Here is a 27657-nt window from a genome sequence, read left to right on the forward strand (position 1 = left end):
CTGGAGGGTGGTCTCTTCCACTTATTCTTCTCCTCTTCATCATTGCCCTTGTTCCGCCGCCTGAAGATGCTGAGGGGGCAAATAGAGAGTGTGACAGTGGGTGGAAAATTGTTTTAATTAAATGGTCTGTATTTATATAGCACATTTTTCCACAGTGTGTTGCACTGGCCATAGCGCTTTACTGGAGATGATACACCATTCACACACAACAGTCACACACCGATGACGACAGGCCACCACACAACGGCGCTAGTCAAGCCGCCGGGAGCAATTCGGGGTTCAGTGTCTTGCTCAGGGACACCTAGGCATGCGCGGAGACGACTGCCCTACCTCGTGACCACCCCAAATTAGTTTAATGGGTAACTAATGACCAATATTTCCCTAGGATAGTTGAACTGTAGCACATGCACTGAAATACTTCAAATACAAGTAGCATATGTTGTATTCGAGAAAATGTGATGTCCAGAACTGTATCCTTTCACAGACTATGTGAGCTAATATTATCCTTTCACAGACACATCCAATCTTTGTGTATCTTCCTGATGTCATATCATACATTTTTATCATTTGTTGCGTTTACAGTGAGTCAGAAGATGAGTGTGTATGGTCCATCAGAAATGGTAACCTCTGTAGTATTAACTCTATGATAATCATAAATGAGAGCAAATGTGGGCAAAAGACCCTTTCACAGACACATCCAATCTTGTGTATCTTCCTGATGTCAAATCATACATTTTTACCATTTGTTGCGTTTACAGTGAGTCAGAAGATGAGTGTGTATGGTCCATCAGAAATGGTAACCTCTGTAGTATTAACTCTATGATAATCATAAATGAGAGCAAATGTGGGCAAAAGAGTGACATCTTCTAATGACTACATATACCCATTGAGCTGCTTCTTCAAATAGTCTTTGTTTGCTTACAGTAAGTGCAGCACAGTAAGTAACAGATTAAATTTTCTTTACATTGACATATACCATGCCTGGAGTGATAAACATGATCATCCGAAGTGAATGGTCTCTTTGTTGATAGAAAGCAATAATAATTTCTACTCTGTACATATGTGCATGGGTCACATGGACTGGGCAAGGAGTGGTAATCCAATCACACCGTAGAAGTGGAAGCAATAGGGCTACACTTGGACTAGTTTACATACATGCTCTTCTTCTGGCATACTGTAGGAAAAAAAAGTCTACAACATAATTTTACACAGAATCAAAGCCCTAACTACCTTGTTTTTAATCTATTGTGGGGGTTCCAAGTATTAATTAGGGGGCTGGACTGTCCCTCAGCCCCAACCTTTTGGACACATAAGCACAAATATGTAACCCTTACAAATATAAATCAAAGTGTTTATTATAAGGGTTTCCAATTGTGCAATGTAATAATACACCGTAAAATCCGGGCGAGCCTGGTGTGTACAGCAAAGCGGTAAGACGTCCATTAAAGGACAGTTCTCAAATCATCTAAATCGCTGGAGTTAGCACTCTTTGGGCGTGTCTACTAACATGTTATATGACTAGAAAGATAAGTTAGACGTTAGTTTTATACCGCTACATCAACAGAAAACATTACACGATCATTTATATTTATAGTTGCATTTAAACAGAAGGCTAACTTGGCTAAAACACACCCATGGGGACACTGCTAGTTACAATCCACCACTAGCTAACCAGAGCTAATGTTAACCCTTGTTAAAACAGGAGCCTTAGCCGACAGAGTTGATGTAATTTTATGTTAACCAACTAAAGGACACTTTAAAAAAAAGACATAGAATCACAATTAAATATGGCAGATGAACACAACCAACCACCTCCTATCTGTCAAAACCCACCTTTCCACTTCATTGTCCGGGTCCATGTCTCTGGGTATACGTCTCACAAATAGCTACTGTAGACTGACTTTTAGCTAATTAAATCTTACTCATCGCAATAGTGTTACATCGGTATATTAGACTCCACCATGCTAACGTTGCTTTAACAGACCATCGCTCTCCCTTGTTACTGTCGACGTTATGCCAGCGAAATTTACGGTCACATAAGTCATATAAACACATTGACGCGTCAGATATCGTTTCCCAAAAAGTGATACCTACAAAGAAAAAACAACCAACCAAACAAACAAACAAAAAAACCCCACCAAACTATAAGCTGTAAAGTATTTCCACCATATAGCTATAAGAACCTTCCAGATTCGGTTTGTCAGCTAAAACTTTCAGTTCCGGATATAGGCCGGAAGTCGTAGTGCAGATTTCCGGAATACTTTTGCAATAAAAGCACGTTATGCAGGCTACAGAAATACTCGTCTTCATAAATAATATATTATCCTCATATTGCCAGACCTTATCTGATTCATAAGTGTGTATGGGGAAGAACATCAGTAATCACGCAGTCATGCTGTATGATGGGGGGAAAAAATCCTGATTTACAATCTAAACACTTTTGTTCTGTTGTTTATTCCAATGTCATTTTTTCTGGAGCAATGAAAAACTTTAGACCATCCAAATTAGATTAAACTAGACAGCACTCAAGAGTACAAGACCTCCACCAAGGGGCAAGTCATTTGTTCCAAATTGCCATCAAAGCAATATTCCCATGACAGACTGACCCTCATAAGAGTGATTGATGATGAAAACCTGCTGCTGGCATTTGGAATGATAAATATCAAATTTGAAATTTCTTCAAGGGTAGTAGGGCTAGTTGATGGGCCCTTAAAAAGCCATCTATGTTATTAGCAATGCCATACTGTGAAAAACACCTGGACATTCAATCGACTGCACTCATTTCTGAGAACTGGTTTTGGCTCAAGAACCACACTTTCCCACAGTGGGTTGTAAAATATTTATTAAAGAAAATAGGCATAATAAAGTGAAATAATAAAAAAAAATGTTAAAGAAAGAGTAAAAGTACAGTTGTAAAAATGAATCCAGTTTAATAATGGAGACACATCAGGTAATCTTTCTCAATATCTGTGGGAAGAAAAGAAAAAAAAAGGATTAAACAAAAGCTCACAGATAAACACATTTAAACACTCAAATGTTGTGTTTAAAGAGCCCATGGCATGCTTTATCTTGTTTTCTGACTTCTCTACAATGTTACAACAGTGAATTACAGTATTATCTGAGATGTGACCTAAAGTTCAAAAAATGAGGTTCAAGTATGTTCTAGTATTTTTATGCAGAAGCAACTTGGTTTATGCACGTCTCATAAATTCTCGCTCGCCAGAGTTTTTTTCTAACAAAATAATTTACGTGATAGTTTAATGATTTCCTTGAATGGGCATAAATTCAGGCTGTTGTGCATTTATGTACCCTTGCCTGACATCCACTGGTGCCCTGAACATATTGGCATGTTATATTGCCTTGTTTGTTATTTATATTTTCAATCAAGCTTTAAAAAAAAAAATCCACTGTGCCATTTTAAAGGCAGAATTTATTGACTACATGCAGTTTTTTTTTTTGATATATTCTTCCACCTGCTGCTGCACTGTGAACAGAGGATGTGGAGAAAAATACAGGGTCTGAAGTTACAGCATGTCCAGGAATGTTTCTGTACATGGACTTGACCGGGTCTAACCTACAGGCAACCAAACCAAAACAAAAAACACTGTAACGTTAGAATTATTGTACGGCTGGAGAAGTTAGTATTTCTGCATTATGCCAGTTAAAATATGGGGTTTCTCAACTACCAGCTTTGTTGTTGAGTATTACACATCTCTTTTCATCAGTACATATACCATTGTTTACCCATATATGGAGGAGATTTAAATTAATGCTGCTGCAGTTCCTTGTGCTGTCCACTGTCAACACAACACCAGCAGCAGCAGTTGATTGTTCATGAACTATCCTCTCATTTTTAGGAAGAGGCTCTCTGGTTTTATTGTTCTGAAATAAATACAGACTATTTGGAGTTATGATGGGTGCCAAGCTAATCTAGAGGTACCCAAGATTAAACATTAAATGGCTGGAAATGAGCAAAATGAGCACGCCATGAGCACTTTAATAGGAGACGTGGATTCTCCGCAAGTCCATAGACCCCATACCCCAAAAAAAGAAAAGTGGGAGGAAAAAACCCACACAGTTACCATACCACAAGAGCCCACAACCAATATTTAATAAGTGCCACAAAAACAAAGAAAATCAAAAATTACTATTGACCTTAAAATGCTTGTTGAAAGGTTTTCCACATTTACACCTGAAAACAAGTTAAATTCAGTAGTTGCCAAAATGCAACATATTCCAAACAACTTGTTTCATTAGTTTATACCACTACAAAGTTATTTCATTAGGTAAACTCATACAATCCAATTCAAAGTACATAATATCCCAGCCATAAATCGCCAGTTAAGTTTCATTTGTTGCAGATATGTTGGTTAATTCAACTCTACAATTATTTGAGGCCATAGTTAGTGGTAGTGTGTTAGCCTGAATTATATTGCTTTGTTCCCATCATGTGTGAATGGGTAATTAAAATTATTAGAATCATAGAAAAATAAATGCAACAGCTCAGTTATGATTAAAACTGCAGCATGTCAGTTAAGGTAGTGCTAGCATGAAACGAAATCTGTCCACTCCGCTTCGACAGCACCTCTCCGCATTAAGACAAGTTTTGGAGCATATTTCTACAACAAAAATATTTGAAAAAGTTACATACTGTAGCTTTAAGTGTAATCACTTAAAACAAATTATCTCGCACATATGCAGGTGGCTCTTGTTTACTTCAGAATTCCTGCCATGACTACCACTATACGGTCTCGTACAAGAGCAATGTAAATTTTGCGAGGTTTAGTAATAACCAAATAACTTTCTGCGGATGTTTAAAATGAGACACTTATTCACCATGCTCGTTTCCCTTGAAAGATCTATACATTTAGTTTTAGTGAGCAACACTGCATAGACATTTTAAATGCGTTAAATACTAAGACAGTGCACCCAACCTTGACAGGTACAGCATCATTAGGGTGGCAATTCCACTGCAAACCATATATGTATACCAACAAAACTATATACATTCCAGAACATCTCACATGGCTTGTCATGCTAAATCCATATCGAACAGTTTTTGTGCTCTGCTCAACACTTCGAAGATGTAAAAAGATTCAAGTTTAACATAAAATGTCCACTACCTGTGGCTCTTTGGTGTGATAAACTTTACATGTCATTAGCTGCTGCCTGTGTGTGCAGTATTTGTCACAGACACTCCAGGTTAGCAGATTTCCCCACCCTTGCCAGTACATAACAAGCAGTAGGCTGGTATAGAAAAATGAAGTGTTGGCAGGGAAAACTCCAGAGGGTAGCCTAAAAATGATTAGGTGGAACCTGAAAAACCTTTAATGGATTTGTCTGTGTGAGATACCTTGCGAGCACTGGCTGTCAATCCAGGAGACTTAGCAGCTCTAACAGCTTGACTCAGTGCAGCTCGAGAATTTCCAGAAGGCACATTTTCCTGGCACCCCTTTAAACTTTTTCCCGGGGATTTCCTGCTGGAGCTGCGCAATTTATTCAGCCCCTTTTTTAATCGGCTGTTTTTAGGTGTGTTGTCAATTGTGAACACCATAGACTGCCTCCGCTCAGCCTAAGAGAACAGCAAAAGTTAAAGAAGTATGAAAACACTGCATACATAAACAAAATGTGTGTCACTGTCCTCATCCTACCGGTAAAGGTCCACTGTTCAGGTTCTTGTTTTTGGGAGTCAGAGGACGGGAGAAGCTGTTGACCTTCACCTTTTTCTGTCAGATTGTGATAGGGAACAAAGGTTCAAGAAAAATAATAAGATCAGAAATTGAACAGTCAAACTTCTGATTACCAATGAAATAAGCAACCAACACAAGCCTGATCACTACTACTGTGCTTCAGGAGCCTTATCCTTCATAACAGATACCAGTATAATGTTTGCAAGACAAAGCAGTAGCTGTGATTATGCTTCACTAACATGCCGGGGGTGTGTGTCCAGGGGAGACCTGCATCTTTAGCACATGTTAGAACCAGTGTGGATTGACACATTTGATAGAATGGAATTATATCTGCTGCATGAGATCTTTTCAAAAAGCATGTCTAAAATTCTTTTAGGTGTTAGGACAAACATTTTCACAAGGCTCAATCAAATGTGGTCTTTAGAGTAGTGAAAAAGACATAATATGACAGGATAGTTTACAGATGAAGGAACATTTCTGCCATTACTGCACTAAAATCAAGCTCAAACATTAAATAACACAACATGCAACTAATATTCTTGTGCAGACCAACCTCTGGTGAACTGTGATGTGCAGACAATACAGATGATGACTGCTTTGTGCCTTTCATGCTTCTTTGCTGAGTGGGCATGGAGGAAAGATTGTTGGACAGAGTGCCTGCGAAACCAGTTTGTCCGAGCATGAGGGAGTGACGATGGGAGACAAGAGAGTCTTCAATCTGTCTGGGCATCATAGATGCCCTACGGATTGTTTCCGATGGATTGCCTGTACGGAGGTCTTCATCTGTGAAAACCAATCTACTACTACAGCCAGTCTAGGGGAACAAACAGAGGAATGTCATAAAATTAGTAAGTAAAAATAAAACGGCAACATTAAGTAACAGTCAAACTATCTTTTAAAGCTAGTCATAATATTTCAGCTTTAGGCAAGATTTCAGCAAAATGCCTAAAGCAAGAAATTGACCCTCAAGTTGTTCCCAGGGGTTAGGAAAAGCACCTTATACAGTGACCCACTGCAATTTGTGTGTGACTGTAAATGAGTGAATAAGATGTAAATTATAAAGCACTATGGGGGAAAAAAGGTTATAAAAGAGCAGTCAATTTGCTATATTCAAATGAAGGCTTTCACCAACTACTAGCCTATTCAAGTAGTCAACTACAAAAACCATTTGTTGGCATTGTGGGCAGTAGTCAATGTATAATGGCGTTAAGCCAGTATTGCCTTATTTTCAGTAAAGGTTAATGTGTAAATCTTTATATGCTGAATATTTCTGGTGTGGTGCCATAACCACCACGTGTAAACAAGCAGCAACCTCTAAAGCTGAGAAATGAAACCAAGGCAGTGCCAAAACCTGCGGTTCCTCAAATGGCCACTTGAAGCTGGCTCCAAAAGGGGGCCAGTCCCCATAGAGTCCCATGTAAAAATGCCAACTTTACAGCAGAAGTGAAAATGTTTGCAGCCTGGTACAAAAAAATGATTTTGGTCTCAACAGCTAATTTCCCCTTTCATGACAACTATACAGGGGGTTAAATTTTATTTTTTTTTTATAACTCGCCCATTTAAATTATATTCAGACTGAAATTTACAAATAATTAAGGGTACAGTCTCTTTGAGTAACAGGTGGGGGGGGGTCCAACCACTGGTAACTAGCTTCATTCTGCCTATTCAGCCGGCCTCAGCTCCACTCACGCTCTGTTTGCCCATCTTTGGATTAGACTTAGCAGGCTGAGTGAAGCACTATCAATATGGCAATGGCCAGACTGGAGCTTCAAACCCACTTTTCAGGAAACCTATGGGTGACATCACAGTGTTCAGCTTTTATATAGTCATTGTCTATATTATATTTTCATATTCACCACTTCTGACTACTAATTATTTGAATCAATGTGTGTGTGTATGTTCAGCATGCATGCATGCAAGTGTCCCCATCACATCACCTCAGACTCAACAGGGTAGCTGCTCTTAAGATGCGGAAGACAGGCCTGGTTTCTGGCCTGGAGCTCAGCAATCCTCATCCAGTCTTCAGGCGTTACCTCTGGTTCATTCTCTGTCCCAACACAGAATGTACTAGTGGCTGAAGACAAACAGATGTTGGAAAAATAATGAACACAGCTTTGAAAAATTCTGTTGTTAACAACACTAATCTGTGTTTGGTTACCATTATTCAATAACCAAGTGAGTAGTGCTGCCCACTAAACATTGGTGAATCAAGTTGTTAGTCACGAAGGATCAGAGTTCAATAACAAGCTGTAATAAGAAACAGTGATGAAGCGGGGGAGCAGTGCAATACATTGCAGTTTGCTGCTCTGGTACTGAATACCAGCAAAGTACTCCAAACAACTTTTGATCCAGACCTTGGTATAACCTCCTCTACTGTCACACAGGGTGACCAACTATAGCTGACAGTAATAAATTACGTTTTCACATCATAGATGGTGAACAAAGACACTAAACAAGAATCTTGTAGGTAAAACATTAAACATATGTAGGCTGTTTAAAAGCTAAGAATTGGGTGGGTGCTCAGATTACTGTGATTGGGCTGAGGCTATAAACAGTACTGCTCATAATCATAAGTAGTGTATATTGAGGAAAACATGATATATTTAAATATAAAAGTCAAGATATCTCATGTTTGTTGCTACACTCATGGTTCTTGAAGTGTAAATGTAAACAAGAAGTCAAGCAGTCTGGTCTGGAGAAGTTCTATGTAAAGCTGGAACAGTTAATTAATCAAACAATTTTGCTACAGCCTGACTTCTCACTTAATTTCCCACCCTTCAGTACAACCTTGTACAAGTCATCCCGGTTTCTACTTACTCTGTGAATGGACTGTGCTCCGTCTGTACCCCGGTAAGCCGGTGAGCTGGTTGCTGGCAACACCAGTTGCTATGGCAGTTGTGTCAAGCCTCTCCGGAGATGTGCGTCTTGAAGGGCAGGCCCTTGAAATGCTTTGGTGGGAGCGAGCTGAATTCAGACTATAGAAAGTTTCATCACTTTCACTAAATCCAGGGGTTCTCTGCAGGATCAAAGTTTAACAATCAATAATGACTACAATAAGCTGAAGTGTATGTGTGAGGATGTTTTAAAAGTTAGAACATTTGGTTTAGCCATTTAAATGCATCTTTACAATACTGAAGTGTACTGAGAGCAGCATTGGCAGTAATGTTCTTGTTAAAGTATTAAAAACACACTAGGAATCAAGTTATAAGAACCAAATCAAGTTTAAAAACCTTAAAAAAAAAAAATACAAAATTAAATTTTCTGTATTGTAATGATTAGCTTAAACATGAAAGAGTAAGACTGAAACCACTGTAATTATTCCAGTGTTGCATCTTCAAACTGTGTTGTGAACATGCAAGCGTGCAGGTGAGTTTCCACCACCTTGGTCATTGTGATGTTTATAACCTGTGTGGTCCTGCGTCGTTTTACAGATGATGCAGGATTATCCCAGCCTGAATCCATTTCCATGTTGTGTTCTGTTCCATTCCTGGACAATTAAAAATAATAAAAACAAGGATCTCAGTATACAAAAAATTTGCATGTTATAAACAGACAAATCACTGGACATTTTAAATAACATGTAAAGGAGGTGCAGCTTAAGTAACTCAGTATTAGTTGCTGCATGCTTTAACATAATGCCTGGAGTCAGGACTATTGCATCTTATCTGGATAAGCTATACAGAAAAGGCTGTACATTGTATCATAAGAGCTCTCCATTTGTTTAACTTTCATCTTCATACAAGTGCCACAGCTTTTATCAGGTCTACAATTAGCATAAGAAATGTAAACAGGAACACATTAAGTTACTAGTGACACATAAGAAATAATAGAATTTCAGTTGGTCCTGAAGAGCATTGCTTTGCAATGATATATTTTCTCTAATGACTGAAAATAAAACACCCACCTCACTCACTCATAGTAAAACAGAAAAACCTTGTAAAAGGTGGTTGTTTTGTAAATACCACGATCGACACCTTGGTACCATACCTGCCGATCTTTTTAGTCTTTATAGGCGTAAAGTACAAGGTTTCCAGTGATTCAGTCCGTAGACCTTTGCGTTTGGCTGCCAGACGCTCTGAACTGCGAACACATGGTGTGCTTGATTTATCAGAAGCTGAAAATTTCCTGCAAAGGAAAAATTACAGTCACATTAAATTCCCAACATACTGTACATGTAATTAGAGGTGCACCAGTCGATTGGCGGAGATCAGAAATGGCCAGTTTTCAGTGTGATCAGCAGATTGCTCTGAGATATCCAATCCTGTCCCAGTCAGATTTAGAGGCACGACAGTCCACGTCACGCACACAGTGGCACTAACCAAAAGTGTAGCATGTGCAGCATGTAGCATCTTATGTGCAACTCGAGCAAAGCTCGCGTCTATACTGGGTGCATGTTCACTTGCACATTGGAAGCTCTTGGTGTACAAAAAGCACACAGGAGCCTGCAGACAACTTGGAGGGGAAACGCGTCCAAATCTCTGACAAATAGTAAGCAAGAAGGGAATTACTAGCTACCCATAAAATGCATATGTATAGTGTATCCAACCCATGTTAAGAGACAGCAAATACAAACTAAACACATTTTTAAAAAGCCTGAAGAGATTTCATGCTGCTCCTCTGGGAGAAAGATTACCTTGCGGCATTCAGAGAGTCTTCCAGAGAGCTGTGCTCCAGGCTGTCAGAACTCATGCTCCTCTTCACCAGAGCTCCAGTATCAGTATCTGATTGCGCACAGGGAACCGTCAAGTAAAGTGACTCTGCTCTTCTTCCATGATTATCAATCTTATTCTGTGCCCGCAGGTTGTGGTCAGCAAAGGCCAACTGAAGGTAAACAGATAGTTATAGAGATCACGATGACATAAGGGGGAAGGGGAATACAATCTAAGGGGTCAGTTAAATTATAACATTCATGCTATACGCACCACCAAAAAAAGATTTTGTATTTCGATAAGTGGAGTAAAACTATGGAATAATTTAAGTATGGACATAAAAACCAGTAAGAAAATTGATGAGTTTAAACATAGATATAAAGGTATGTGTCAATCAAGATATGGGCAAGAACAGGCTTAATGATTAATCAGATGGGAGTGTGGATGTAGAATATGTATCCATGTAGTAATACTGCTTGCAAACCAATGATGATAAGATGATGTTAGAGGGTAGGACTAGATAAGTCTAACTTCTTCCTACTCCGTTCAAGCATGTACTAGGTATAAGCACATTGAAAATATTTTTGTGGATATGTCTGGAATTACGTGTGATTACATACTGACTGTTGTTACATGTTTGAAAGAATAAATAAATCAAATCAAATGTCTATCAAAAGCCTTGAACTATAAAAGTTCTCTTCTTTTTAAAAGTGCAGTGACAGTGTTTCAGTCATGTGTTCATGCTCACTGTATTCACTTCTTATGCTTAGAACACAATACCAACCTGTGCTTCCAAACTGGCCACCACTTTCAAAAGATTCTTCTCACTGGTTTGGGCATTGTCCAAATCCAACTGAAGTTGCTCCTTTTCTGAATTAACAGTCTTTAATTTACACTCCTGAACTTCTAAGGAATGCTTCAGTTTAGCTGCTTCTTCTTGGCTTTTCTGGAGGAGCAGCTTCTTGTCATTGTAATGACTTACTGCCTTCTCCATCTATTGATAAAAATAGCATCAATCACTAGGTTGAGACCACTCATCCATCACCAAAGATAAACCAATCAAGAACATATTACATTGCAGTACAAAGTTGATGTTAGTGGTCAGGGAGGAATAAGCAAAAAGGAAAAGATGTGAATCTATTATATGACTGAAGAAACATGCACACAGAAATACAAGTAGTCAGACTAAATTGCATTATAGTTTGTGGGGACTGTTTGTGGTCACACCAACCTGTGCCTTGTAGTGTTCTACAGCCTCTGATTTTGCTGAGAGCTGTTCCTGCAGGTCTCTCTTTAGCATCTCATTTTTTTCAACTTTTTCTCTCTCTTTCAAGAGTTTCTGTTGTAGTGCAGATTCCAATTCACAGAAGGCTGTTTTTTCTCTCTCTAAGGCCTGTTTGGCTTCAGTAAGTCTCTCCTTCTCCAAGACCACAGTTTCAACCTGCTTCTCAAGAGCTTTATGGTCTTCTTCTGCCTGGAGTATCCTTGCCATGAGTACATCTTTTTCCTGAACAAGCACCTCCTTTTCTCTTAAACTGGCAACATGCAACTCTTGTACTACTCCTTGCAGTTTGAGGACTGCAGCATCTTTGTATTGGGTCAGCTCTGCATTTACTGATTGTAACTGCTGCTCAGCCTTTAGAAGGAGGCTCTCTTTCTCAAGCTGAGATTCTTTTAGTTTTTGAAACATCTCTTCGTGAGAGTAAATCTGTTTCTGGAGAATCTCAACTTGTTTGACTTCCTCCTGTAGACTCTGGAGTGCCTCCATCTGGTGAGTATTTTCTTGCTGTTGTTGAGCCAACAAAACTTCCTTGGATTGCATTTCCTCCTCAGCCTTTTTCAATGAGGAGACTAGAGACTCCACCTGTTGCTTTAAACACTGGATCTCTTGATTTAGCAAATCTGAATGCTTTGTATTGTCAGTCTTTAGCAGTATCATCTCTTCCTCTCTAACTTGGATCTCCTCTTGAAGTTTCCTCACCTCTTCCACAGAAGCTGACAATTGTTGATGCAGAAGCTCCTTCTGATGAACAGTCTCCTGTTCTTGCTTGTTAAACATATTCTGTTGAGCCTGAACCTGTTCCTCAGCTTTTGTGTGGCACTCAACCATATTATCTAGTTGTTGTTTTAGACATTTGATCTCTTGCTGAAGCATGTCAGAATGTTTGGCTTCCTCTGTTTTTTGTGTGACTAGTTGTTCCTCTTTAGCCTGGAGTTGTTCCTTAAGCCCTCTTATCTCTGCTTCAGAGGTTGTTGTCATGCTTTGAAATGAATCCTTTTCCTTAGAAATTTCCAATTCCTTCTGAGCCAGCAGATTTTCTTTAGCCTGAATCTGCTCTGTTGCAGTCTTCAGTGACTCACTCAAACTTTGCACCTGACCTCTGAGAGTTTGGATTTCATGGTGCAGCACTTCTGACTCCTTCCAGCTCTCAACCTTTAATATTTCAATCTTTCTCTCTTTAGCTTGGATCTCCTCTTTCAGCTGATCAACCTCCCCTTCAAGGGCTGAACTGTGCTTTTTAAGTTCCTCAATCTGCAAAGCGCTCTCCTGCTCCTGCTTGGCCATCAGATCTTCTTTGGCTTGAACCTGCTGCTGGGAAATCTCAAGGGAATTGCACATGCTTTTTATTTGTTGATTTAGACCTTCAATTTCCTTCTCTAGTGCTTCAGAGTGTGTAGAAGTCTCATTCTTTAGTTGAACCAACTGTTCCTCCTTGGCATGAATCTCTGTTTTTTGCCTCTTCACCTCATCCTGCAATGTTTCCATTTGTGCCTGGAGCACCTCCATGTGCTGACTGCTCTGTAGTTGCTGTTGGGCAAACAGATTTTCCTTGGATTGCAAATTCTCCTCAGCAGACTGTAGGGATGTACCAAGACACTCATACAGTTTCTTTAACTTTTGGATCTCTTCAATTAGCAGTTCTGCCTGCTCTGAACTTTGATTTTTTAGCAAGTTCATCTGCTCCTCCTTGGACTGGATCTCCTCCTTTAGCTGATTAACCTCCCTCTCAAGGGCTGTGCAGTGCTTTTTCAATGCCTCAATCTGCAAAGCGCTCTCCTGCTCCAGCTTGGCCATCCGATCTCCTTTAACTTGAACCTGCTCCTGGGAAATCACAAGTGAATTGCTCATGCTTTTAATTTTTTCATTCAGACCTTCAATTTCTTGCTGCAGTGCTTCACAGTGCGTAGAGGTCTCAGTCTTCAGTTGAACCAACTGTTCCTCCTTGGCATGAACCTCTGCTTTTTGCCTCTTCACCTCATTCTGCAATGCCTCCATTTGTGCCTGGAGCACCACCATGTGCTGACTGCTCTGTAGTTGCTGTTTGGCAAGCAAATTTTCCTTGGATTGCAAATTCTCCTCAGCAGACTGTAGGGATGTACCAAGACACTCAACCTGTTTCTTTAATTCATGGATGTCATGCAGCAATAGTTCCGCCTGTTCTGAACTTTGACTTTTCAGCAAATTCATCTTCTCCTCCTTGGACTGGATCACCTCTTTCAGCTGACTAACTTCCCCTTCAAGGGCTGAACTGTGCTTTTTAAGTTCCTCAATCTGCAAAGTGCTCTCCTGCTCCTGCTTGGCCATCAGATCTTCTTTGGCTTGAACCTGCTGCTGGGAAATCTCAAGGGAATTGCACATGCTTTTTATTTGTTTATTCAGATCTTCAATTTCCGTCTCCAGTGTTTCAGAGTGTGTAGAGGTCTCAGTCTTTAGTTGAACCAACTGTTCCTCCTTGGCATGAACCTCTGCTTCTTGCCTCTTCACCTCATCCTGCAATGTTTCCATTTGTGCCTGGAGCACCTCCATGTGCTGACTGCTCTGTAGTTGCTGTTGGGCAAACAGATTTTCCTTGGATTGCAAATTCTCCTCAGCAGACTGTAGGGATGTACCAAGACACTTTATCTGTTTCTTTAATTCATGTATCTCTTGCAGCAGTAGTTCTGCCTGCTCTGAACTTTGATTTTTTAGCATGTTTATCTGCTGCTCTTTAGTCTGGATCTCCTCCTTCAAAATCCTTATCATCTCTTCTGAGGCAGACAGTTGTTGCAGGAGTTCTGCCTGATGAGCACCCTCTTGCTCCTGCTTTGTAAGCATAACCTGCTGAGCCTGAACTGTTTCCTCAGCCTTTTTGAAACAGTTATTCAGGCTTTCTATATGATCTTTTAGATCTTTAATCTCTTGCTGCAGTGATTCAGTGTGTCGAGAGCTGTCATTCTTTAGATTAATAAGATGCTCATTCTTGATCTGCATCTCTGCACTAAGGGTCTTAACCTGTTCTTCATAGGTTACAATCTGTTGTTGGAGTTGCTCCCTTCGCAGGATATTCTCTTGCTGGATTTTAGCCAACAGGTCTTGTTTAAGTTGAATTTCCTGCTCAGCCTGCTTGAGAGACAAGTTAAGGTCTTCTACTTGGACTGTTAAGATCTGAATTTTATTATTAAGAATTTCTTGCTCATTAGACTTCTGAAGAAGTAATGTGGCAAGCATTTCCTCTTTGGCTTGAATCTCATCTTTGTGTTTTTTAGTTTCATCTGTAAGGATGTCAACTTCTTCCCTGAGCCTATTAATATGTTGGTCCTTATCAGCTACAGCAGAACAAGCAGCCAATAACTTGGTCTCAAGATCTTTGACCTTTTCTTCAGTCTGCTGGAGAAGGTCTTCCTTCTCTTTTTTAACTTCTTTTAGCGTCTCAATTTCTTTCTCACAAGCAGTGATATGCTGTTGTAGTCTGGTCACCTGCTCATGTTTTTGCTGCTCAACTTGCTCAAGCTGAAACTTAAGATCCTGGATCTGGCAATGTAAGAAGAAGGCAATTTGTATTCAGTTTGATTAAAATAAATAAATAAATAAAAACAACAATTTCTACACCAAATCATGCACTTTACCTCCATTACAAGACCCATATTTTCCCCAACTTCTTCTGTTGTGGACTTTTTTATTTCATCCTCCAAACATGAAATCTTTCCCTGGAGAATCTGTATTTGTTCAGTCAGGAGCTCCTGAAAAACAAGTGTAGTATTGTACATTAAAACTATAAAGTTCCCTTTCTTCTGTCGTTTTGCCAAGCATAATTAATCTAATGTCAACCTGACAGCCAATTTAAATAATTAAGGGTACTGGGATATCTCTACACATTACTCAGTTCTTCCAGATTCAAAGAAAAAAAAAGATTTGATTTATTATTACATGACAAGTGACACATTTGGTGTCATTTCTTCAACAATGATAACACTTAAACCATTACATTATGTTACACAACACTGAATTGCTCTGGATTAATTAAAGACTAAAGTAAACAATTTGCTAAACGACTTCTGTTTTAAAAGACATGCTACCTTTAGAGCAGTGGCTTGGCTAAGTTCATACTGTAGGTTGGCTGTTTTGCTCCTCCACTCCTCCTCAGCCGATACTTGGTTTTCTGTGAGCTGGACAACTTCTGCCTCAAAAGTGGCAAGCTGTGAACGCACTGCTCTTAACTGTGGGGGAAAAGACACGTCTTTACAATGTGTATTATGTAAAAGTTTTGATCACAGCATCAACATGTGACTAATAAAGGGTCGATACTAATGCTGATCACACTGAAAATTCACACTATGACATTTACAAGTTCAGAGGTTTATTCGCATTAATACATTCTCAAACATAAGAACTGCTAAATGGATTGATAGCAGTGGATTTGACAAACTTTGCAAGTCTATTACCTGGGAAGACAGAACACCATTCTCATCTGTCAGTTCATCCACTTTGCGCTCCATAAGCGAAGATGTGCTCTTGAAGTCTTTATTTTGCTTTAAGACCTCATTAAAGCGCATCTGTAACCTAAGAAACCGAACAATTGGTAAAGCTGTTTCTTTACTTTTACACAAAATCCTTAATGTTTTGGACATGGTTTGATATGAAATAAATATTTTCTTTTGCATAAAAAAGTGAGACTTGTTACAAATAATGATATTGTTATGTGGAGTATATAATAGTAAATATTAGGATATATAGCTGCATTAACTAAGATTTAGTACAAAAATTGTCAAGAAGCGTTTTCTCCCCATTGGTCGAAACCTGCCACCCCCCACTGCTATCTTCAAGCCCTGTGTTTTTTCTTTCCCTCTTGTGTCCAGTGCTGTTAAAACCCGTACTGCACTTCCTCCACGCCTCCGCTGATCCGAAGTTATAAAAGTATTTGTCAAATCAGTATGGCTGATTTCAAAGACAGACCATGGAGGCTCCCTTTGCAGGTACAACCCAGGGTGGGAGCAGAGGCTGTTAGACCAAAGAGGTCACGTTCTGTAGCACAGAAAGAGGGTGAGGCAAGTTAACATCGGTTTGGCATATCGGAGATGGAGAGCATTAGAAGCATGCAAAGGAGTAAACTTTGACGCAGATCTGGCTTTCTTCCTGCTAGATTTCAAGTACTGTAGCTCGGTAACGTGTATATGTTGGCATCATTACCAAGCTAATGTTACCTTTTCAATTTTGTACATTTGTATTGAATTATTCTGGCTGTAATTTGGAGTCATTCCAACTGACTAATGTTTGTGTTTTGTTGTCCAATTAGCAGAAACCAGCGCATTTTCCTGGATTAACAAATGATGAAACTTTGCTTAGTTTGCAAATTTTTACTCGGTTTTGGTCCAGTCTGTGTCAGACATAACACTGCAGTCCATGTAGCAGTTTAGTGAGAAGCTGTTAAAACTCAGGGCATCAACACAACTAGAAATGTGGGGAGTTCAACTATCAAAGCATAACATGGAATGTCTCTTGTTTTCACATACAACTCAGTTACCCAATAATGTTATATGTGTCAAGTATGTAACACTGAATATGATGCGATAGTGGTGGGAACATTAGTACTGTATCAATATTACTGGGGAAAAAAAATTCCTCTGTATAATTTGCTTGTGTTCCTGAAGATATATCAGCTACAAACAACGTTAGACATACAGTATATATGTATACCACTAAAATGTAAACCTCTATTTGACACTATGTTGCTGCAATGCCACTAAAAACCACAGGCTCAATGGTTCTATATTCCATATACATTAGTTCTGGAGCTGGTTATTACTGCTGCACTACCTGTCTCCAGCTGTCGTGACCACATATGACATAGTTTCACAGACAGGGCAAGAAGGGAAAAGAGGAGCGGAGGGAGAATTGGACAGGACACTGCTCAAGTTTGTTTTGACTGTCACTTTGCTCTTAACAGTCAAAAATTCGAGGGAGAAGTTAGTTAAAGCAGCTTTAATTAATAAGTTCTGATTTGTATTTGACCAAAATATTGCCTGAACAAAATAACAAGCTCAGTTTGGGAGTGTCACAACCTGCAGAAGTAAATACTATTTAAAATCTCCAGTTAAAACATAGTCTTTTATTAACAAAAAGGCTTTACCAACAGTCAAAAAGTTTTATTGTAAAATTTTGTTTAGCCTTTTCCTTGGGTACTTACATGCTATTCTTTGTCTCAAGCTGATCAATTTGTTGTTTGGTCAGCTGCTCCTGATCACTGTGCTCTTCTTTCAGTTTATCCAGGTGGTATTGCAATTGTGTGATGCAAGACTCTACGAAAAAAAAAGTACAGAGCTAATTTTAATTTGAAGACAGAGAATTTAAAGAGGTTATTATTCAGAAAACTACAGTGAACACTTTTAGAACAACCTTGACAGAACACTGAGTTTGTTAAGCAGTTGTAAACGAAACAGGAAAAAACAAACATTTGACCTATTTCTTATTAAACTAACAGTGCTTTATAACTCAAACACTTAAATGTGGTTACCTCTCTGTGCAAGGGCCGCAAGCTTGCTGGCCAGCTCCCTCTCCAAACCATCTCTGTAGTCTCTCTCCTTCATCATCTGTCGCTGCATCTTCCTCATCTGAAATTTTGGAGTGTTCATAATTTCCTGCAGAGGAGATTTACTGTGGGAATAAAATCAGACAGGCAAGGTAAAGAATTAAAATCTAAATTATAATGCCTCCTGAACTTGTATACATAAAATTAGGGATGTGACAATGTGTTTTTTTTTTTTTCCCCTCAAAGATTTGATGCACGATTTGATTCAATCACAATACAATTAAAAATTCAATGACAGCAATGTATGACTAGCTGTGGAATACTTTATTCCACTTCTTTCATCACCTTTTCCAGCACTGGCTTGATTATGTAAAGAACAACAAGATATACTGACTTACATTTTGTTAGGCCATTTACATAAAATTATGAAATTGCTGGTGTATCTAGACCACGATACAGTGAATTTCGACATATTATCCCATCCCTACAAAAAATGACAATGGAGTGACTTAGATATGTGTGTATTAAATATTGTGACTATATGCAACCCTATGAAGTTAGCTTTTTTTGTTATGGAGTAACCACTAAGATCTCAGTTAAAGCAAGACTGGCACAGTATGATGGACTCAACTACTCTAGAAATGAACTACAGGATTTCATCACAAAAAAAAAAAAGTCTTATTGTCTCAGGCTTTTAATTGAGACATACAGTTTAGCAAGCTAAAAAATATTTGGTGACAAGGTTCAGTAACTTATCAGATAAACCTCACAAATATACTGTATTATCCCATTTACCCCACAGCAAATTAAGCCTGGCTTTTTCCCTCTTACCACTTCAATTTCAAGAAAATGAAGCTTGGTTTAACATGGTCCATAAGATTTATTCACACCTGATTAATGCAATAACCTCTGTGTTTGATAAACTTAAATCCACACTGATACCTGACTGATGACGAAGCCACAGCCTGCATGCCCACAAATGTGACTTTTGATGTGCGGCAGAAGAAGGGGGATTCATCTTCTGACAGTGAGGAGGTTGTTGACGCACTGGAGGAAGAGGTGGTTGCTGATTGTTCAAATATTTCACAGGAGATGGGCAAATCTGAAATTCATAAAGATAGGCTGACAACGTTTATAGCTTGCATATTAAATTCAAAACCAGAGAGCTGGCGTTATATAAAAATATTACATGACACTAATGCCTCTTAATATGGCATGATGAAGATAATTTGTGACTTACGTTTCCTTCTCAAATAGGCCTCAAGTCCGTTGCTCAAAGAAACAAAACCCTCACTCTCCAACACAAAGTTGCCCGTTAGGTTTGCTATCTCTTGCTAACAGAAAACAGTGGGGATATAAAAAAAACACACCGAATTTAAAAAGGCAATAAAACATAACATGACTCAAATGTAATGCATCTCAGTGGTGGGCACAGAACACTTTCACTAAAACAAACCAGAAAAACAGCTCTCTGCTTACCTCCACAGCACACTCCAACGTGTTTAAAGTGGAGCGGTCATTCATGATATCATGGTAAACAAGCAACAACAGCACCTGGTAAAAATATCAAACAATGAGTCAGAATGAGTTTTTGTTTATGTCAGGGCTGCCACTGACAACCATTTCCCTATCAATTAAGCTATGAACCAATTTACAGATTAGTCAATTAATTTTCCACCAAAAAGGTACATACAGTCTATGGTCCCAACAAACCCGAAACATAGACTATAAAGTGTGAACACAGTACACACACTGGCATATCAGTCAACGTAGAATGAGCCAACCCTAAACATTTACTGATACACTGTGTATCGGTTAAAAATGAATGATGCTGACACATTTTCAAGATAATCAATTACATACACTAACTGTGGCAGTGCATGCTTGTTTTATTTCTTTATTTGTTTAGCTTTGTCTTGTACCTTTGCAATTTCTACCGCCAAGTTGATGCCTTCCCTTATGTTCTCCCAAGATAATTTTGTGCCTCTGTCTGGCCTAAATCTGCAGTCTCCTAATAAGCAAAACAGAAAGAGACAGGTCAACTCATTATTCAACACCTCTTTGAAACACTTAAAAAGTACTTAAACAAAAGCTGTGTTCACAGGCTGCGTTCCTCACTATCTGGCACAATTAAAACCAAACTCATTGATGTTGGGTGTAGTAAAATGTGCATGCATACATAGATATATAGATATTTCAACCAAGATGTCCAGAAAAACCAGTGCCATTAATCCAGGAGTTAAAGCTGCATAAACTAAGATTTACCACAAATTTGGATAAATCAAGTCAAAAACTGTACTTAAAGTGATGACAGTCAAGACACATATAGTGCGGATTTGTTCAACAGTCAGCTCCTGATAGCAACACCATAAACTTGTAACTTGTACAAATACTTAACACATCACCACAAAACATTATATGATGAAGTTTTGAAGGAGAAAAAAAAAAACACCTGATAATTCCAAAGAATGAAGGAGGGTGTTACCCGTTGGCATTTGGAGGAGGAAATACTAGTTTATATAACTATAGACAGTGAATCTAACATTGTGAAAGCTGCTTCCCTGAATAACTGGATGAGAGTTCAGTGTTTGGGTTTAGAGACAGATGATAGTGTTTTTTAGCACTGACCCCATGGCCCAGCAAGTCCCAATATTTGGTGGCCAAAGTACATTTTTAGTGGCCCAAATGTAAAAACAGTGTTTAAAAGGCAATTGAACACAACCTTCCTTAACTGTGGCATTTCAATAAATGAAAAGACAACATAATGAAAGCATGACTGTTTAAACTGAAAACTCAGGATCACTTATAAAAACATATATATGTATTGTTCAGTCTCTTTTTTGCAACTCCCCCATGCCACTGTCTCACACCCGCTCTCTTTTGCTACCTTCCATCATTATGCCTCAGTCAGTTCAAGTCTGTAATAGAAATATTACAACAAGCAGCTGAAAATCTATAATACTTACTACAAACTGTAGCCTTCCTTGTCAAAATATGCCAGCGCCGAAGCATAAAAGTCATGATTCATATTTCACCCAGAATCGTGCAGCCCTATAAGGCATTCATGCTGACATGTCTGTTTCTGTGCTCTGCCATGTGATTTCATAGAAAAAAGTAACTTGTGTTCCATCTTTCAAGGTGCAGAAGCCTCCATTTCTTGACTTTTGATTGTTTATCCCTTGGTAAGTACCTGGAGTGAAGTTGTTTTTTGAACAACTTGGACTATAGCACAATTTCAGTCAACATATTGCCCAAGGGTTTTCAACCTTTTGTAACTTAAGGCCCACTTTAAAAAAAAATTCTGAGGACCATCTTCCCAAATAAGTGACATAAAAACATAAAATACAACACAAAATATATATACTTTGCTTGAATATGTGATATGCCACTGTGGCTGCAATAGTTTTTAAGAAGCTGTAAATGAAGATATTTTAAAATGAAACTCACTTTCCAGGAACTTCGCAATGAGCCTGAATCGCTCTTCAGTGCAAGTGCTGAAACAGGGGTTGTTTTCCTTTTTCCTGAGACGACAAAGACAAATCAATAAAATTTGTTTAACTCAAGTAATTGCCATCTGCACACTACAAAGACCTTATTAACCCACAAGTCATTCTCCAAATAAAATGTAATGCTTGTTTATACAAAAGACATTTCAACACACTGCTCCTACTTACAGCATGTACACAACTTTTAACAAGACGGTTCCATCTTGTAAATCGCTGATAGTCACTTCATGGTCCAATATTTTTAAGCTGTTGACCTTTAAAGAGTTAGAACATTTGGTTAAGATTCTCTGAAAAATTGGTTCAATAATGATTCGCTGAAACAAAATTTTTGACTGTTATACATTATCATAGATAAATAATTGTGTTAAATCAAAGATAGCCGAATCAGGCTCTCTATATACAATACAAACAACATGCTCACTCACGCATGCACACGCTCTATATATCTATATATAAAACCTGTATTGCTCAATTATTATTCCACAATGTGGGGAAACACAGAAAGCCTATACTAATCCAGCTTTCATATTGGAAAAAAGAGCCACAAGGATTATAACATAACCTGATATTAAAGCACCAAATAACCCTCTATTTACAAAATAATAACAATTTTGACTTGATTGAATGTAGTGTTGTTCAAATTATGTATAAAGTTATCTGTTAGCACCACATTATAAACATGTTTGCAAAGAGAAGCAGCAAATAGCTGATAGGATTATTTAAATTTTAAAAAACTAAGAGCAATGTCAAATGTTAAAAGTAGATGTATTTCAATAAGAGGGGTAATCCTGTTGAACAGTCTGGAAGATGAATTAAACATGTAGTACAGTTATTACATTTATGAGATTGTTTAAAAAGGTAGTTAATAAATATAAAAATATCTGAAAACCCATCATACTGTTTATAAAATAAACCACTTGATTTCATAAGTTTTGATATAATGTGTATACATGTATCCCTGTATACGCATTTACAAACAAGTGACTCTGGACCCATATATGCAGATACATGTCTACATTAGCTAACGTTATATTATATATTCTAATTTAAGCAATGTCGCTCTCGACTTACCCATACAAGAAGCGCTTTAACGCCCAAGTTAATAGCGTTATTCATCTTGGTTGACCCTTTACAGCAAAGATTTCAACCTGGAAGCTGAAAGTGAGGGGAAAAACAAGTCTGAACAAGCTTATGCATGTAACGTCAGGCTAACAAATAACCACCTTAACTTAGCTGCGCTTACTAACTTTTAACAGGTAAAGTTGACAGTAATCCTTCCCACCTTACTGTTAATTTGCACACGAAACGCCATTTTGTTTTTAGTGAGGTTAACGTATAACATTATTGAGGTTATATTCCTGTTAACCTAGTCTAGCCTAATTTAATTCACCGATAACTGTAACCTAACAAGTGCTAGTTACTTCTTAAAGATAAGTGGTAAGAAAATGCTGTTTCTGAGCCGCAACTCACCTTAAAAGCCAAAAACTTTCGCCACTTTTCTATACTCCGACTCTCAGAAGATACGTTCTGCATAGCCATCCACCTGACTTTGCGCTATGAAACAAACAAACTCATGAGACACTAGGTCAAATTCAAAAACCTTTGCTGAAACTTGAACCAACCAATCATTTTTCACATTTCGACGCAGCTTAAAACCACGAAGTTGGTTGGTTTATGGGCCGGATGTTAACTGGACCTTGACTTCCGTTGAGACAGATTGTCAAAATAATGTTCAAAATCCACACAGTTTTTTGTTGTTTTTTTTTGTCTGAGCTTCAGTCTGGAGCGTCTGGAGTCAAGTTTCTGTTTGCCCCGACTCCCCTTACACACACACACACACACACACACACACACGCACATACATTTTTTGTTTTAATGTTTTCTTTTACCGGTTAATAAATGGTTATTACTGTTTTTATCATGACGATTTCTGGGCCATTGAAATTTTGCCCAACTACATATCCCATAATGCCTTTGTGCATTTCCTTGGATACGGAATGTTTGTCTCTTCGACAGGTATTTAAACGTTTAGCTGAACTGATACGGGGCTTGATAAATAAGTAACGTTAGCGTGCTGCTATTATAAATTGCTTTACATTGTGTATGGTATTTGTCACAGGTAGATTAATTAGGGTTGGTCAGTTACTAAACGTAAAGCCGAAAATGGCCATTTGTATAAGTTTGGGTGGGTTAATACTACTAGAAATGTAGTGTTACGATTTAGCCTCTGTATGGCAAATAGCTACATAATATGTAACTTAATGTAAGCAGATTCGCTAACAGCGAAGATTTTATTTTGAAAAGCTTTGATTCTGTTTCTAGTGTTTGATGATCACTGGCTGTGTGGACTCACCTGTAATTTACTGTCACGCCACTGTCGTCCTCCTACAGGTGACTAACGCTTTGGTGTGAATATGTATGGAGCTCCAGTGGATTTATCGTTTAAAAACATCTGCAGTTTGGCAGGTAGTACAGTGATATTCCTCTAAAGGTTTTTAATCTTGTCTGTTATTATGATAATTTATTTCCTGTATTATCTCTATATCATTAACATTATTATAGTCTTCAGGGCACTTTGTTGTAAAGGTGGTAGCACACACACACGCACACACACTACCAGTCAAAATTCAATTCAGTTCAAAACTTTATTACAGACTTAAAGCCCAGATAAAAGATGACATGAGACATATAAGACATACATAAATACTATACAAAAATATGATTTAAAAAAGAGACAATAATAAAACAAGATTTAAAAGAAGGATAAAGCAAGACAACTGTACCAGTGTCTCCAAAGCTTAAATTGGTAGTGGGTAGTGCTAAGCCTCATATTTGACAGACTCAGGATTATTTCATTTCCAGAGATATTAAGCCAATAAATAACTTTGTACATCAAAATTATCAAAACTGCTTGGAAGGTGTTAACTCCTGCAACATTTAACTTGTGCTGGACCATCTCTATTGCGTTAGCATTATTCTCATTGTATGATTATATGCTACTTGGGGTTCCTCTAGACTTTCTTTTCTGTATTTAGACAACAAGTGTGCAGTGTAAAGAGGGGTGCAATAGGCTTTCAATAAAAACATCTTCACTCTATTTGAACAGACATACAGTATATGCACATATCAGTGCTATGTTTAGCTTTAAAGTCACATTGATTGTCCATGGAATAAATCAACTCATTTAATCTAACCAGCAGGATACTTTATGTTATGTTTTAAGTATGTTTGCTATGTGTTTATAATTATCTAGGCTGCCTACTTTACCTGCTTTGTCTTTAATAACTGCCACTAACAAAACAGCCAGCATGGAATCTGGTAACAAGCCATGAAACATTAAAGCCAGTAAAACAAATAGCAAGAAGGGGAGCTAACCTTGCACTAGCATATTTGAAATGTTAAAATGAAATATTATCTAATCCGTTATCTTTATTTCCACACAGTTTGTTTATGGCTTGGAGCACCTCATGTGCCATAATAACCACTGAATCATTACTCTCAATATTATACACCTTATGTTGAACACTTTGGACACAGTTAAATAGGGGCTATAATGCTGTTGCCGCAATATTGTCTTGTCCAGAGATCCCATCCACAGCACATGGTATAGATATTTTAGAGTTGTTGAGTGCTCGCGCTTCTTTCCAAAAATCAGAAACACTGTTATCTAACAATGAAAATATTTAGAACATCTCTATTTTTCCAGATGTTATCAGTGTAATCCAACAGCCAAGCATGCTTGTGGGTTTTTGTTTACAACTGAAATCAAATCTTGTTCAGATGAATAGATGGTAACTAGCAGTTGCAGAGGTTCCCTTGAAACAGAGTGCACCATAAACGAAACATTACACAGAGTCAAACACACTAGTGCTTCACGTTAACAGTGTTTATTTTTTGTGTTCTCAGATGCATGGGCAGAGGAACCCAGCAGTGGTCTGCGGCCTTTAAAGAAGAATTCAGAAATGAAGTACCTAAGCCGCTCCCTGCGTCTCAATAACAACAACATCACTGACCTTCCTGACCTCCCAATGACTGTTAGCCACTTCCTGGCTGATCCGTCACAGCTGGCCTGGCTTGACCTTTCATTCAACAAAATCACACATATAGACCATGTGAGCTTTTTCTACAGCTAGTCTTTTTTTTGCCTTGTGCACAGATATATTTATTGTTGGTTAGATCAGTTGTAACAAGATATTTGCTGTATGCTTTTACTTTGGCAGCAATTATAGAGATGCTATATGCTAAAGAGACAGACATCAACCCTTTTTTTTTTTAGTCAGTGGGACCTCTTGTCAGAATAAATGAGTACTGTTCATCTGCAATATGGGTGCATTCATGTATGTGTGTTCCAGGTCTTGTGTGAACTGCATGAACTACGTGTTTTGTATCTTCACGGCAACAGCATCTGTATTTTGTCAGAGGTGGACAGGTTGGGAGCGCTGCCACATCTACGCTCCATCACTCTACACGGAAATACCATAGAAACCAATAAGGCTTACAGGTGGATACATTTTCAGCTTTAATAAATTTACCCCAAACATGCACCACACATATATTGCATATATACTGCATGTTTGGTTGTGAGATGCTTTTACTTCACCCCACATATACTGCATAGCTTTAATATGTTTGGTTGTGAGATGCTTTTACTTCTCAGCCATTATTTTGTGGTTCTTCATAAGAACTGAACATTATCAAGCAAAGCAACCAAAGCATCCAGCAGTAATCCTCAGCTGCTGGTAGTTTGCTGAGTACAGAACCAAAAACAATCATCATCTCATAATATGATACTGTACATTTCAGAAGTGTAGAGTGAGGGATGACTGTTATGCAAGCAGTGTTCAATTACATTGTGAGTGTGTGTCTATGTGAAGCATGACTACTTGGCAAGCATGTGAGTGTATAACATTGTAACAGGTGCTTAAATGCAGATTAGGATAATATTACATACCCTAGTCTGCATAGCAACATCACTTACAAACACACACACAGAGGGGCTGCTGGTTAAACACCTATTCAAATGATCATACTGTATTACTCAGGAATCACTTGCACTTTTTCCTTACATTTTACCTCAGTTTATAGCACACTGATTGTTTAGCACTAGTAAAGGTCTACTTTGCATAGAGTTTGCATAGCTAGAGACTTCAACATTCAGCCTGAATGTTTCTGTATTGTCATACAAAATGTAGGTAAACCTCTAAGTACACATGCATAAATGTCTCTATTCTATGTTTAGGAATCATGTGATTTCTGCACTGCCTCATATAAAGACAATGGACTTCAGTGCTGTGACACAGCAGGAGCGAGTCATGGCAAATATCTGGCATCGCAGCAGAAACAGCAGAAGGACTCTCCAGTGACTGCCGGTTCAACTCCATCATGGTGTGTTAAACTCACCCAAAAGACCTATACTCATCTACTGCGGGAAATATTGAGTCTTGTCTATTGTGAAATCAGCAGTTTAATTTTTTTTTTATCTGAGGAAATAAAGTTTTTTCATTCCGTTTGTTTTAATAATTAGTATGAAATGATAATTGTCACTGAATGATCCCAAGATATTGCAGATGCATGTAAATTCTGATATTGTCACAGACATGGGTGAAATGTGATGAATTATCGTTATAACAAAGTTGTGTACCACTTACTAATATTAATGACTGTCTCTGTACTGAACCAACTACTTCCTGGAAATGAGCACGTGGATGTTAATACTTATTTAATCAGACACGAGAGATTATGTTTAAAGTATTTAATGAATTAATAAAACCAAAAAAACTTAAAACTTTTTGGTACTAGCCTAAGATTTTACAAACATATTTCAGGTAGTATTACACATTTGAGTAACAAACGAAACAGAAAAAAATGCCAAGATTCCATTGCAGAAAGCTTAAATCAATTGTTGAAATAATTACAGACTTGCAGATCATCCCTTTAGAAACTCAAGAGCACAGAGGCTCCCTGTACGTGCTCTCCTCCGAAAGAGCAAATATACATTTTAAAACACAAATAAATACTCACAAAA

General features: G+C 38.2%; 2 protein-coding genes across 8 annotated transcripts; one reads left to right on the forward strand and one right to left on the reverse strand.

Annotated features, from left to right (window-relative positions):
* Positions 1 to 2830: 2830 nt before the first annotated feature.
* Positions 2831 to 23291, reverse strand: numa1 (nuclear mitotic apparatus protein 1). Of its 3 annotated transcripts, XM_020619964.1 has the most exons (25): positions 23103 to 23291; positions 22704 to 22787; positions 21801 to 21886; positions 21574 to 21647; positions 20049 to 20137; positions 19606 to 19680; positions 19367 to 19460; positions 19069 to 19228; positions 18112 to 18251; positions 17785 to 17896; positions 16043 to 16160; positions 15677 to 15817; positions 15227 to 15340; positions 11571 to 15131; positions 11124 to 11333; positions 10324 to 10511; positions 9678 to 9815; positions 9072 to 9177; positions 8508 to 8706; positions 7628 to 7764; positions 6244 to 6504; positions 5652 to 5726; positions 5354 to 5572; positions 4156 to 4192; positions 2831 to 2967 (listed from the first exon to the last, which is right to left on the reverse strand). In XM_020619964.1, exons 2-24 carry the CDS (start codon positions 22746 to 22748, stop codon positions 4187 to 4189), a joined length of 6348 nt encoding a protein of 2115 aa, XP_020475620.1. In that variant the 5' UTR covers positions 22749 to 22787; positions 23103 to 23291; the 3' UTR covers positions 2831 to 2967; positions 4156 to 4186. The 3 variants fall into 3 exon arrangements, with proteins under 3 accessions (XP_020475620.1, XP_020475621.1, XP_020475619.1); XM_020619965.1 differs by lacking the exon at positions 4156 to 4192 and having other exon boundaries at positions 9096 to 9177; XM_020619963.1 differs by lacking the exon at positions 4156 to 4192.
* Positions 23292 to 23529: 238 nt separating this feature from the next.
* On the forward strand, positions 23530 to 27221 carry lrrc51 (leucine rich repeat containing 51). Of its 5 annotated transcripts, none has more exons than XM_020619967.1 (5): positions 23530 to 23648; positions 24024 to 24098; positions 25539 to 25744; positions 25985 to 26133; positions 26872 to 27221. In XM_020619967.1, exons 2-5 carry the CDS (start codon positions 24047 to 24049, stop codon positions 26993 to 26995), a joined length of 531 nt encoding a protein of 176 aa, XP_020475623.1. In that variant the 5' UTR covers positions 23530 to 23648; positions 24024 to 24046; the 3' UTR covers positions 26996 to 27221. The 5 variants fall into 5 exon arrangements, with proteins under 5 accessions (XP_020475623.1, XP_020475627.1, XP_020475624.1 ...); XM_020619971.1 differs by lacking the exon at positions 23530 to 23648 and adding an exon at positions 23659 to 23692; XM_020619968.1 differs by lacking the exon at positions 23530 to 23648 and adding an exon at positions 23662 to 23817.
* The last annotated feature ends 436 nt before the right edge of the window (positions 27222 to 27657 follow it).

This window comes from Monopterus albus, unplaced genomic scaffold (genome assembly GCF_001952655.1).
Source record: "Monopterus albus unplaced genomic scaffold, M_albus_1.0 scaffold229.1, whole genome shotgun sequence".
Taxonomy (NCBI): domain Eukaryota; kingdom Metazoa; phylum Chordata; class Actinopteri; order Synbranchiformes; family Synbranchidae; genus Monopterus; species Monopterus albus.